Source organism: Crocodylus porosus, unplaced genomic scaffold (genome assembly GCF_001723895.1).
Source record: "Crocodylus porosus isolate Cpor-Errol unplaced genomic scaffold, CroPor_comp1, whole genome shotgun sequence".
Lineage (NCBI taxonomy): Eukaryota > Metazoa > Chordata > Crocodylia > Crocodylidae > Crocodylus > Crocodylus porosus.
In genome coordinates, this window is record NW_017728949.1 from 62,620,524 (window position 1) to 62,633,711 (window position 13,188).

The 13,188-nt window shown below is 47.5% G+C and overlaps 1 protein-coding gene across 2 annotated transcripts in view; it reads right to left on the reverse strand.

Moving 5' to 3' along the window:
- CFAP221 (cilia and flagella associated protein 221) overlaps positions 1–12,956 on the reverse strand; it is a 36,224-nt gene extending 23,268 nt beyond the window's left edge. For both annotated transcript variants that reach the window (XM_019554612.1, XM_019554611.1), the window contains exons 1-6: positions 12,899–12,956; positions 6,742–6,926; positions 4,942–5,042; positions 3,145–3,231; positions 2,915–3,010; positions 2,102–2,202 (exon numbers count right to left, since the gene is read on the reverse strand). In XM_019554612.1, coding sequence (XP_019410157.1) covers positions 2,102–2,202; positions 2,915–3,010; positions 3,145–3,231; positions 4,942–5,042; positions 6,742–6,880 — 524 coding nt within the window. In that variant the 5' untranslated portion in view covers positions 6,881–6,926; positions 12,899–12,956. The remainder of the gene's footprint in view (positions 1–2,101; positions 2,203–2,914; positions 3,011–3,144; positions 3,232–4,941; positions 5,043–6,741; positions 6,927–12,898) is intronic.
- Positions 12,957–13,188: the final 232 nt, after the last annotated feature.

Here is a 13,188-nt window from a genome sequence, read left to right on the forward strand (position 1 = left end):
GTTATAAACTACTACAAGACTGTTTCAGGCTGGACATAAGGAAGAATTTCTTTACTGTCTGAGCCCCCAAGGTCTGGAACAGCCTCCCATAGGAGGTGGTTCAAGCACCCACATTGAACACCTTCAGGAGTAAATTGGATGCCCATCTTGCTGGGATCTTATGACCCCAGCTGACTTCCTGCCCTTTGGGCGGGGGGCTGGACTCGATGATCTCCCGAGGTCCCTTCCAGCCCTGATGTCTATGAAGTCTATGAAATTATACTTCAAGAGTCTGATTCTCGTTGGCACTAGGCCCTTTAATCACAATATAAGTGAGGCTCAGTGTAAATCAGGAATGATTCCAGTCTTGCCAAAGTTCTCCTTGTTTTTGCCTGCATCTAATTTTATGGACCGAAGTGGAAACAACAGCCTGGTGAAACATTGTACATCATGTTGCAAACCTATTTTGTACAGGGTTATGCCTGTGTTTTATAAACTGTTTGACTGAAATTGGGCCATGCTGATTAGCGAGGAATGTGTTTTATACACAACATGCCTGGGACAGCTTACTTCGAAAAGGTTAAGGAAATAAACTACAATTGTGCGTGCCTTTTCCCTGGATGTTAAAATCTAGCCCGTGTCTTATGTGTGACCTGTTCTAGGAGGAGAGGAGATAAGAGGAAAGAAAGCAGTAATTTATCTTAAAAGTCTGATCAATGTGGGCGCACACAGAAGTTATATTTGTTGTATGACTGGCCCCCTGAAAGCGCTCTACAGCCGTGCAATGACAGCTGCAGAGTGCTTTCAAAGTGACCTATCATGTGACAAATTAATCCTCATTTAATGAGGGATCAGATGAAGGCACTCCCCACAACAGGTGAACATTTGTTGGGATGGGGGTGGGGGTGGCTCCAACTCATGGCGCTTTATGCACAGCACCATGAGTTAGAGTGGAGACCTGCAAGTCTCTCAGCACCCAGTATTGTGCTGTATTGAAGCCAAAGCACCTTTTAGGAACAAGGCAATTACATCCTCTGCTGCCTTTGCAGTTGCATTTACTTGTGCAGAGAAGAGCACAGCAGAATACGGGGCTTAGTTCAAAGCCCACTAAAGGCAATGAGAATCTTTTCTATTAACTTCAATGGGTTTTGACTCTGGCCTACTGGCCTATGTCTAACTTTGGATCCTGTGTGTTATTTGTGACCTCAGACATTTACAAGTCACTATCTCCAAACAGCAGCAGCAAATCCAGTGGCTCCATATACTGACTGACTGGACCCCCATGATGCATTTATTCATTTGTTTAACTTCTGTTTAACATCTTCATCAGCGACTTGGACGAGGGGGTTGGAAGCACATTGTCCAAGTTTGCTGATGACACTAAGATGTGGGGCAAGGTGGGCACACTTGAAGGGAGAGAGAGGCTGCAACTAGATTTAGACAAACTACAAAAGTGGGCAGATGAGAATAGGATGGGGTTCAGCATAGACAAATGCAGGGTGCTGCACCTTGGGAGAAGAAATACACAGCATACACACAGGCTGGGGAGTTCCCCTCTTGAAAGCACAGAGGCGGAAAGGGATCTTGGAGTCATTATTGACTCCAAGATGAACATAAGCTGCCAATGCTAGACTGCAGCCAGCAAGGCCAGCCATACCTTGTCATGCATCCAAAGATGCATCTCAAGCCGGTCCAGGGAGGTGATCTTCCCCCTCTATGCGATATCGGTCAGGCCGCAGCTGGAGTACTGCGTCCAGTACTGGGCGCCACACTTCAAAAGGGATGTGGCCAGCCTGGAGAGGGTCCAGAGGAGGCCACCCACTTGGTGAGAGGGCAGCAGGACAGGCCCTATGAGGAGAGACTGAGGGACCTGAACCTGTTTAGCCTTGGCAAGAGAAGGCTGAGGGGGGACCTGGTGGCTGCCTACAAACTCATCAGGGGAGTAGGTCCAGCTCTATCTTTCTACAGAATTCTTAATTTATGCATGATTCAATTGTGTATGAATATACACCCGGAACGCTACTGCACAGGTGAAAGCTTCTAGGATTTTGTGTAACAGACGGCTATTATTTAACTTTTCTCATGGCCTGGGAAAGTATTAATAAGGGTTGCCTTGACTCACCTCTGACCAAGTGGCACATCAGATAAGCTTATGTAGGAGGGGAATTCTACAACGTTCACAGCAGGGTAGGCATGCATGGGAACAAGTAAAGTGTCATCTCCCTAGAAAACAGAGGAGAAATTATTAACCTATTAAAATAAATGCATATTATATATAAAAAGGGTTTTAACACTATAGCTTCCACAGAGCCACACTTCAGCAACTGGGGCCCATGTGACGCTGGTGTAGGAGTTAGCCCTTACAGGGTCATGTAAAACTCCTCCAAGACCTCCATTCCATAGGCAAAGAGTGTGAACACCCTTCTTCTCCTTAAAATCCCTGTGGTTTTCTCTGCTCTGAAGCTCCTACGTTTCTGCTCATATGATGGATTGCAACTATATTGTCTGTGAGAATCCATACCGGTTGCAGCAGCCTGACATGTGGGAGATCCAAACTGATGGTCTGCTTACTCCAATTTTGGATTTGTAGTCTCCATAGCCCATGCATAATCGTAGGTTTAAGTTTCTGGGTGTTTAAAGGTAGGCACATCTATCCATATTTAGACATCTATATCCAAGTGGCCTGGGTTCTTTCATAGCTTTGTGCCAGACCCTTGACATTACTTTATGGTTTTTCTGCCATGAATTTTATTTTGATAGATAGCAGGGCACAAAGGAAGGTGGCCTCTACTGAACAGAAGGAAAGAGAGGCTAATGATATACCAGAGAGGGCTGTGGAGCAATATAGATATTTATGGTTATCACCTTGCTTGTGAAGGTAGTTTTATTTCATAACAGCCAATATGATTTGGCCTTTATCTTAGATCCTTCTTACCTGACAGTGAATTCGGACACAGTCATAATAATAGCGCCACTCATCAGGACAAAAGTCAACTGTTACTGCAAAGGACAAGCCAGGGACAAGCCGATGCTATAAAATGACACAGAAACAATAAAGTGGGAGACATTTTAATACTGGTTGTGTGCACTGAGCTCAGGGTTTGTGTGCATGGAACACAACGATGGAGTGCAATGAACAATCTCATAGCTATTTGTGCCACTTACAGTTTTGCTGTATCTGATGTGAAAGTACTTTGTCTGGGGTGGTATAATGTGAAGGTTTATTACATCACCAGAAATATTTACCAGCTTCTGCAGAACAAAAAAAAAGTTATTTTAAGAGAACATTTGGGAGAACTGCTCGGAGAACTGCAAGGATACATTTTTGTGAGTCTGTGTCTAACAAAGAAACTCTATTTAACAGTGAAATAATGGTTTGTTCTTTGATAAAGAAAATGCTGAATGTGTTCAGAATTTTAAAATGCAACCAAAAAAGATGTTACTTTAAAAAAAATATATTGCTAAGTCTTTTAAGTTTTGCATTCAGACTCTCCTAATCATAGGGAAGCTAATCCTGGCACCTTCTTCTTATTCCTTATTCCACAAATAATCCCACACTGAAGTCAGTGGTAGCCCTTGAAAGTAAGATGCTACCAGCTTCTAGCCTTAAAGGGTTTCTTATTAAATATTTAAGGATCCAAAACCTGAAATCCACCACTTACAATGATTTTTACAGATGCCTCACAGCAAAAAGAAATTAAATGTCTTTGTTTTTTGATGTTTGGTTTTCTGCTTATCTAGAAAATAAACTTTGGACAGTGATAGTTTTGCCAGCAAACTCACCAGGCACCATCCCCCTTGGAAAATTAAAAAACTCCATAGTAACATCCTCTTCTTCCCAATTTTGAGCAACATCAACAGCTGTTGCAAGAGAAATGATTTTCCAAAGGAAAGAAACATAGGGAGGTGGCTGCTTGAGTCCCTGAAGTTAAACAAAGCATGAACGCACCTCAGGCCAGCAGCATTAAGCAATGGCAAGAGCTCAGTGGACACCTTGGCAGTCATCACATTGCTTAGCATGTCAGAACCCAAGTGAGCCGGGAGTGATGCACTCCAAGCCACGTGGTACGAGACAGTGTCGCCCCACAGAGCTGAAAATCTAAAGAAACCAGATGGGTGCAGGGGAAACCCGAGGGAAAACGGACTTGCCGAGGGCTATGCAGCTGGCAAGTGGTTGCCCTACAGCACAAACCCAATCACAGTGGCAGAGGACAAGGGGCGCTTCCATGGTTCTCACTAATGAATGAGCAGGAGCACAGTCAAGAGGGCTCCAGGCAGTCTAGAAAGGTGTTTCAGGGGTGTAGGTTGTAGCCGTGTTGGTCTAAAGACACGGGCAGACCAGGTTCTTTGCGTAAATCTGATATCTTTTTTTAGACCAACTCAAATAGTTGGAAAAATTCTTCTTAAAAAGCTTGCTAAGAAGAATTCCTCCAACTATTTTAATTAGTCTAGGAAGGTGTTGACACTTATCCATCACTTCAGCAACTCCTGCTTTACAGCAAGGTGTTAAAGCAGTGGTTCTCAACCTTTTTTGTACCAGGACCCATTTGTAAAGATTGATGGCCAGTCCTGACCCAGTGCCCCTTATTCCTGACCCACTGCACCCCACTTCCAGGCCCCAGTGTGTGGGGCAGGGGATGAGTATGTGGGGCACAGTGGGGTGCATGTGGGGCACGGGGGGCCCCAAGCAGCCCCCTACAAGCTGGAACTCTGCCAGCCTGCAAGGGAAAAGACACTGTTTCCCCTATTTTCCTTTTTCAATCCATTTTTAAAGTTTCTTTGTGACCCTTTCATATATTTTTGCAACCCACTTTTGGGCTGCAACCCACGGGTTGAGAAATGCTGTGGTAAAGGACACAACAGGGCAGAAGGACATGTGAGGGAGGAAAAAGCTCTTTAGGTCACTGAATACACGTGCTTCCCCTTTACGGTGTGTTAGATAATCCCTGCTTAAAAACCTACCAGAGTCTGCTGGTGATGCCTGTTGATTTCATACCCCCCATAATGCAGTACAGCCGGCTCAGCCTGTATGACCGTGTTTTGTAGAAGTTTTGTATAAATCTCTGCAAAGGAAGATGATAAAGCATATGAGAAGACTGGGCTGGGTGGATAGATTTAGCAGTCATTCTACAGAATCATAGAAAAGTAAGGCTGGAAGGGACCCCAGGAGGGCATCTAAACCAACCCCCTGCTCAAGAAAAAAATCACCCCTATCTAAACCATCCTATACACAAGTAGCACAGCCAGGCTGTGTGTGTGGTATGCAGAAGACCAGGGAAGGGACAAGCAGCACCGCAGTAAATAGGACAGGAAGCAGAAAGCAGAGCAGCAGATCTAGCAAGGAGCATACATAGGGCAGGAAGCAAACAACAGAGAACAGGACAGGCAAAGGGGACTGGAATGGCACTTGGGGAGGGTGTGGATCTATTTGTGGCACACCTGCCAAAATGGCTGGCCCCATTAACTTATTCTTAAAACCACAGAAATGACCCTTAAAACTACAAGAGTGCTCCAGTCCCTGTCACCCAACAACTGTCACACAAATGCCAGGCAGTGCCCAAAATTGCAGGAACATCTCAACCTGCCACTGGTAAAGCAGGGGGACAAGGGCACCGCCAATGCCCTGCTGCTGCAAGGACAACAAGTGATGGTTAAAATCCACTCAAGAGAGCAAAGGAAGATGACCATGCCCCCACTAGAGAGGAAAGGAAACCCCCAGGCACACTCCATGCCAATCTCACCTTCCTGCTACCAAATGTGGTAATTGGCCTGACCTTAGCAGGGGAGCAAGGCCCTCTAACCAGGAACCTCTGGGCTTTTTAGTCCCAGCGGGAGCAACAGCACACCCAAAATCCCCAGCCCTGGCTGTAACCATCACCTGAGGCATCTGAGGAAGGCGCCTGTAGCAACAGGAAGGGGAAAAGTCTTTCCTGACCCCCCGTGGCAACCAGCAGAGCCCAGAAACCTGGGGAAAAGCAAACCCCTCCATTCTGCTCTGGAGCCTGGGGACTGCAGGTCCTTGTCTCTGTAACTCTTAAAGCAGGGGTAGGCAAAATGGGGCCTGGGGGCCTGGATGCAGCCCACCAGGCCATTCTATCCAGCCCGCAGGGTCCCTAAAAAATGTAGAAAATGAATATATATCTGCCCCTGGCTACCTGTCATCCAGCCCTCGTGGCTTGCCAAAACTCAGTATGTGGCCCACTGCCCCATATAATTGCCCGCCCCTGGCTTAAAGCCTGCAGGAGATACTGCAGCATACAGAAAGATACAGAGCTGCACCCTTCAGCCAAGCTGTGGTTGGTGCAGGACCAAAGTGGGAAGGTAAAGTGCAAACACATCCCCTGGCACTATACTACACTGCATCTGGTTGCCCCGGCTCTGAGAGCTGAGGATCAGCAGCATATGCCCATGTGCCTCTGGCCGCAGTCTCTACAGTCAGCGCTGGGAAGGGAGAGCTGCTAAACCCCAGAATGGCATGCCCTTCAAAGGCAGCTGCATCCTTGCACATGCTCCACGGCTCTGCCCAGGCTGCCTCTCGAAGCAGAAGCGGTGAGGCCACGACTGCACAGTCCTGCCGTTCATCCCCAGAGCAGCACGGCCTGTGTAGGAGGGAGTTACCAGCATGGTCAGGCTGTGGTGCAGGCACACAAAGAAAAAGGAAGACTGGGTCTCTGAAAATGTACTGGTAAAAGTGCCTGGTGTGCATGAGGCTTGCTTCCAGACCAGAAGGTGGTCAGAGAGCAGGTAGGACCAGGTACTCACTGGATTCCAGCAGGTGGTTGGGGACAACATTTGGTTTTCTGGGCTCCTCTACGAGGCTGTCCAAAAGGATGGCAGGGACTTTCTTAAATGGTCTTTCAGCACCAGCAAACTCTGAAGGGGCCGACTGGATCACTTCCATGCTGGCACAGAAACGCAGTCCCACATGTATCCAGATACACCACTACCTGGGATCAAGTACATAATCTTAATACAAAATATCCTGATGACTGCATTTGTCTAATCCTTGCTTTGAACTCTTCCGTCTTTCTGTGTTTACCTGTTACCTTTTGTCTTGCATTTGAACTGTAAGCTCTCTGGGGCCAGAGGTGCCTTTATGTTCTGTGTTTGTACAAAGGGGCCCCTGATCCAAACTGAGCCTCATCAAGACTACTGTTAACACGGGTAATAAAACGGGTCACAATAGGTATAGAAATTGAAGATGCCTTATGCAGTGATGGGGCCTGACCTTGCAAATGCCTACTCACAGGAGGGGCCCCTATGAAGTCATGTGCAGGAGGGTTTCCAAGTAAACTGGCAGCCAACACTAGTGTGGCTGGTAACCAAAATGGGCAGAGATGCACGTTTGGAAAGGACGTGTTTTCTCTCCCTCCTTCTAACTTGGGAATCTGACTGGTAGCTTTGGGCCTTGTTACATGGTAAACGTGGGCAGCTCCTGGAGCTCTTAACCCCTGGATTAACACCCGTGGTTTTAAGCACCCATTACGCAGCTCATGGTTAAGTTGCTCCAGGGCAGGATTGTCTCATGATCCGCACTACCCAGTTCCCAGTCCATTAAAGGTGTGGCCACCCCCCAAAGATGTGCTGCCCAAGTTGAAGTCCTCCAGGATGCCAGGATCTCTTGTGCCCCGGCCCATAAAGCAGGGAGAGAAGTCTGTCCTGGTTCATCCAACTCGTTGTGGCAACTCACAGCTCCAGCTCCTAGTCCTGCCCCTGCTCCCCAGGCCTTGAGTGGCAAGCCACAGCTGTGCAGGCGGGGCACAGGCAGAGAAGGTTTCTAGACTAAGGGTGCGACTGCTCCAAAGTCCTAGCACTAACACCAATAGACATTTGTGCAGCTCACAGTGGAAGGTGTAGCAAGGCCCTTTGTTTCCTGACACTTCTCCTTTCTACTTCTTTTCCTGATGGGCAAAAATGTTATCACAGAGACATGGGCCGTGTGCGTGTCTGAGCTGATGGGAGCTTGTGATCTTAGAGGTTTCCTTTCCCTCCTCTCCCAACTCAGATTTCTTTACTTTATTTTCGATCTCGGTTCCCCTTTTAACGATATCGTAAAAATCATTTTAACTACTCTGGAGCTGCGCATCCCCTCCCTAAGGCTGTGGTTGATAATACCCACAGTGGGCAAATGAAGCCCATATGTAAATGCAGTGGCAGCCACTGCAGTTTCCAGATGTGACTTCATTGTGCAAAGGTCCCGGAGAAGTCCTGCCATCACACTGTGTAAGAGGTTTGACTGGCAAGTGTCTTCAAAGGGAGCCACAAAGAAAACTCGCCCTATAGCTCCAGAAGCATGGATGAACCTGGCTAAAATCCTTGCCTGAAGCCAGTTTCAAAGATGGAAACGCTTAAACATCACAGCTCCTAGGATTCTCTCTCAGCCCCATATAACTTCTCCTGATGCCTAGACTATTTCCCTGGAAGCAGACTGCACAAGCTCCCAGAAGACATCAAGCATCTGCTGCCATGGACAATGTAGTCTGAGCCAATGGAGGCAAGACGGACCTACCGCCTCCAGGGGAGATCTCCCACCTAGATACTTGTATGAGAGCTCCCCCTTTCCCCTCCATATCCTCCAGCACAGGCTAGTACAGAAAGGATCTCTGGACAAATTCACTGTCTAGACTGGTTTGTACAGAATTATTTTTCAAATACCCATGGCGTGTCAGGGGTCACTCTGACACTTCACAGTCCTTGCATGTTCTTCTTCAATGGTTAAGTATTAATCTGGGACTACAAAACTGGCATTTACAGCTTTTATTTAAACAGGATTGGGATGGCATATTTACTTAAGAAAGATAAGTGTGAATCCAGCGAGCTAAGGGGATCCTGGTTAAGCAAGCACAATTATCAGAACGCTAATTTATCTAATGACAGAAGCATAATATTAAGCAGCAAGGAAATCAGACATCACCCTCATGGAAGTATGCCCAGAAATATACCACAGCCCCTTTCCTCCCTACCTCTGGCACTGAGGGCAGGGGGGTAAAACTTGGAAGAAATGGTGGAGGAGAAAAGCAACTCTGCTGAAGCCACCCAAGTCATTTCAAATACTCCTTCAAGTAGTCTTCTTTCCTGCTAATGCTCCTTGCGGTCCACCAGTAGATGGGACCATGTGGGCAGAGCCCCATTAAGAAAACATGCAGAAGGCCCTGGGTTGAAAGCAATTCAGTTCTGGATGGAGCACATGTGGGGGGGTTCGTGGTCCACTCTAAGTGGTGGCTTGGCTGCAAAAAAAGGTTTGATGAGCCTTGAACAGTTGTGGCTAACAGACCCAGCTCAAGCATGAGGTCAGTACTTTTAAAATGTAGAGGTCTCATAGTCAACTGCTGGTGCCAACAACCCGTGCTAATGAATCATGTTGCACGAGCTCTTTAATTCCTGGTCCTCCTCTGGCTGGAGCTAGCGGCCGTGACTCCAGTGCCTGGGCGCAGAAGACCGGAGGACAGCACCAAGGAAAAGCTCTGCTATCCAGCTGCCTATATCTGCTAATTTCCTGACCTGAGAGGAGGATCCCTGCCCTCCATTTTATACTGTGATCCCATGTCTGGTCTAGTCTACATCAGAAGCGTTTTGAGCAAAGAGTGTGGTTTCCACCCCGCCTAAGCAGGCAAAATGCTGTGGTGATTCATGGCACAGGGGTTAATGCTTCTTCCAGAACTGAATAATATTTAGCCATGAATAAGCAGAGAGTTTATAATGACGTGGCACTGATTCTGGCACCAAAAATAATATTTTCTGCACTTTTCTGGATTCGGGCATTTACACAAATCAGGGTGCAAAATCTTACTGGGCAGAGGGATGGTACATTTGTACCGAGCTGGTAATAGTAACTAAACTTAAGGTACTACATTTAATGCGCTACAATTACAACACATTACCGAATGTCTAGATGTACCCACTGATACCAAGACCCATAAAAAGCAGGTGGAAGCACATGGCTACTTTCTTAACATTTGCATTGTTCACTTTTTCTTAACTTTACAAGATCGCAGTTACTATCCTCTTTGCCACTATCTTCTAGCTGGAGTAGGTTTGACAAGGAGGAGGCAGAGCCATATGAGGAAAATGTCTTTCCTAATATGTTCATACTAGTCACTGGTAACAAGAGCAAACCCCCCACTGCTTTCTACCATAAAGACACCTTATTACAGCTGAAAGCCTGACCCCAGTGCCAATGGCAAAATTCACGCAGATTGTAACGAGGCCATGATTTCACCCTGGACCTATTTAGTGTTCAGGCCCTTAGATCCTTTTGTGCCTTGTGAAGCATCAAGCACACACTGTGAGTGAACTGTAAGAATATTAAGCATCAAAGTAATTATAATTATGCACAGCCTGGGGTCTTCAAAAGCATCTGAGTGTTTTAGGAGCAACCGGCCTTGCAGTAGTCTACATTAGAAAGCCTTCATTGTAACAGCTACCCCAGCAACGGCACCGACTGGATACATACGGCTTCCACCGAACACAGTTAGCACAATTAAATCATATCCCTGAATGGCTTTGGACTGGATTGAAAAAAGGGCACTTTTGTGAACATAAACTGCATTTCCTGGAGGAGGGCGAGTCAGCTGGCGCAGCCACGTCTGTTATGGGGACGATTCTTGTCATATGCCTAAATAACAGCTATGTCAGCAAACTTTTGACAATTCCAGCCATAATCAGCCCATAGGCTAATCGCTCCATATCGTCTGATCGGTGTCACAGATTTACAGTGGCAACAGGTTTCATAGTGTCATAGGTCAGGAGGGACCTGAACAGATCATCTAGCCTGACCCCCTGCCACAGGCAGGAATGAATGCTGGGTTCACAAGACCCCAGACAGGCGATCATCCAACCTCTTCTTGAATTTGCCCAAGGTAGGGGCGAGGACCACTTCCCTGGGAAGCTGTTCCAGATTTTGGCCACCCTGACTATAAAATATTGCCTCCTGATCTCTAACCTAAACCTCTTCTCTCTCCATCCGCTTATTACCATTGTTCCTCGTCACCCCAGGTGGTGCTGGGGAGAAAAGGGCTCTTCCTATTTGCTGGTGATCTTCCCTGATGAGTTTGTAAGCAGCCACCAGGTCCCCCCTCAGCCCCCTCTTGCTGAGGCCGAACAGGTTCAGGTCCCTCCGTCTCTCCTCATAGGGCCTGTCCTGCTGCCCTCTCACCAAGCAGGTGGTCCTCCTCTGACCCCTCTCCAGGCTGGCCACATCCCTCTTGAAGCGCGGCGCCCAGTGCTGGACGCAGTACTCCAGCTACGGCCTGACCAGTGCCGCACAGAGGGGGGGCATCACCTCCCTGGACCGGCTTGAGATGCATCTTTTGATGCATGACAAGGTATGGCTGGCCTTGCTGGCTGTGGTCTGGCATTGGCGGCTCATGTTCATCTTGGAGTCAATAATGACTCCAAGATCCCTTTCCACCTCTGTGCTTGCAAGAGGGGAGCTCTCCAGCCTGTATGTATGCTGTGGATTGCTTCTCCCAAGGTGCAGCACCCTGCAGTTGTCTGTGCTGAACCCCATCCTATTCTCATCTGCCTACTTTTGTAGTCTGTCTAAATCCTAGTTGCAGCCTCTCTCTCCCTTCGTGTGTGCCCACCTCACCCCACATCTTAGTGTCATCAGCAAACTTGGACAGCGTGCTTTCCACCCCCTCGTCCAAGTCGCTGATGAAGATATTAAACAATGCGGGTCCGAGGACCAAGCCCTGGGGTACCCCACTGCTCACATCTCACCAGGCTGAGTACAACCCGTCCACTACTACTCTCTGGGTGCGCCCCATCAGCCAATTTTATGCTGGTACATTTTATCAGGTATATGCTTGCATTATTTTTTTTCAATTGCCTTAAATAAAGCCTGGTTAACTTATTGTACTTTTATGTTTCGCCATTATAAACACTGTAAAGCATGCAGCCCTGAGATTTACTACCTTCTCCCAAGAACTGGGCTGGGTCCCAAACCCCGTAAGAGTCTAAAATTTTAAATCATTCAGAGCCGGAACGCTAGGGTCACACTTACTTACAAATCACAGCCTTTTACATCCACAAAATGCAAACAACAGGACTTGGAAATTGTATAACAGCTCTGCTCGGGTAGCATCTACCTGTATGGAGCTGTAAGGCTACAGTACCTAGTGGCAGATCCTCGAAAGTGTTGAATTCCAATTGAAATCAATGGAGCTGACACACTTAGACACTTTTACAGAGCATGTGCTTAGGCATCCGATTGGCAAACGCATAGTGTTCCGCATTTTCGGTTTTTATCGATTTTCACCAATAAACAACCTGATTTTTTTTTTCATTGAAGTTATTCAGTTTTTACTGATTTACACCTGTTTGTCAGTTCACTCGGTGCTGCACCACACTGCTTTCAAAATTCCTGGTATTATTTTTTTTAAATAAAAACTGAAAATGCCGGGCACTACACGATGCACAGGATTTTGCACATACACTGCTCTCCCGGGCATTCATATAGACAGGGATTCCCAGAATTTTTTTAAATAAAAATAAAAAATGCGGGACATTACATGAGGCAGACAAGGATCTTTGGGTGAAGCTGGTATCTTTTATTAGACCAACTTAAATAGTTGGAAAACAATTTTTAAGCAAACTTTCGGGTTCAAAAACCCTTCGTTAGGCTAAGGAAGTTTCAGCCTACACCCGTGGACACGACATGATGCACAGGCTTTTGCACGTGCGTTGCTCTACTGGGCATTCATATAGACAGGGAGAGATGCTAGCCTGACTGGCACCTGCAAACAGGGTCCCCTGCAAATATTTATACCCAAGGAAAGCCCAGTGAAGCACTGCCCCTCCACGTCCCACTGAAATCCATGCTGCCAGCAATCCCTTGGGATCCACGGCTCAGGGCGGCAGAGCTGGTCGCACTCTGGTGTCCTGTTTGTAGCAACAGCTGAGGCCACGGTGGACTCACCTGCGCTCGGCGGGAGCCCATCTGCAGGCAACTTCAGCCCCTACCATGTGTGCGGTCTGCTCCCAGAGATACTGGCGGCTGCCACGAGCAGGGGCCGGCGGAGAGGGAGGCCCAGGACCTGCCTGCATCTGCGGCCCAGGTCCCCTGCCCTGGTTGCTAGGCGACCATCGACTCAGTCCCAAGACACAAAGCCCGGAACAGGCTGCACCATTTGCACTTGCTGTGCGGGGGGAGACACTGCAAAGTTTGGGGGCAGAAATTACAAGGGGGGGAGATGGATTTTTCCACCA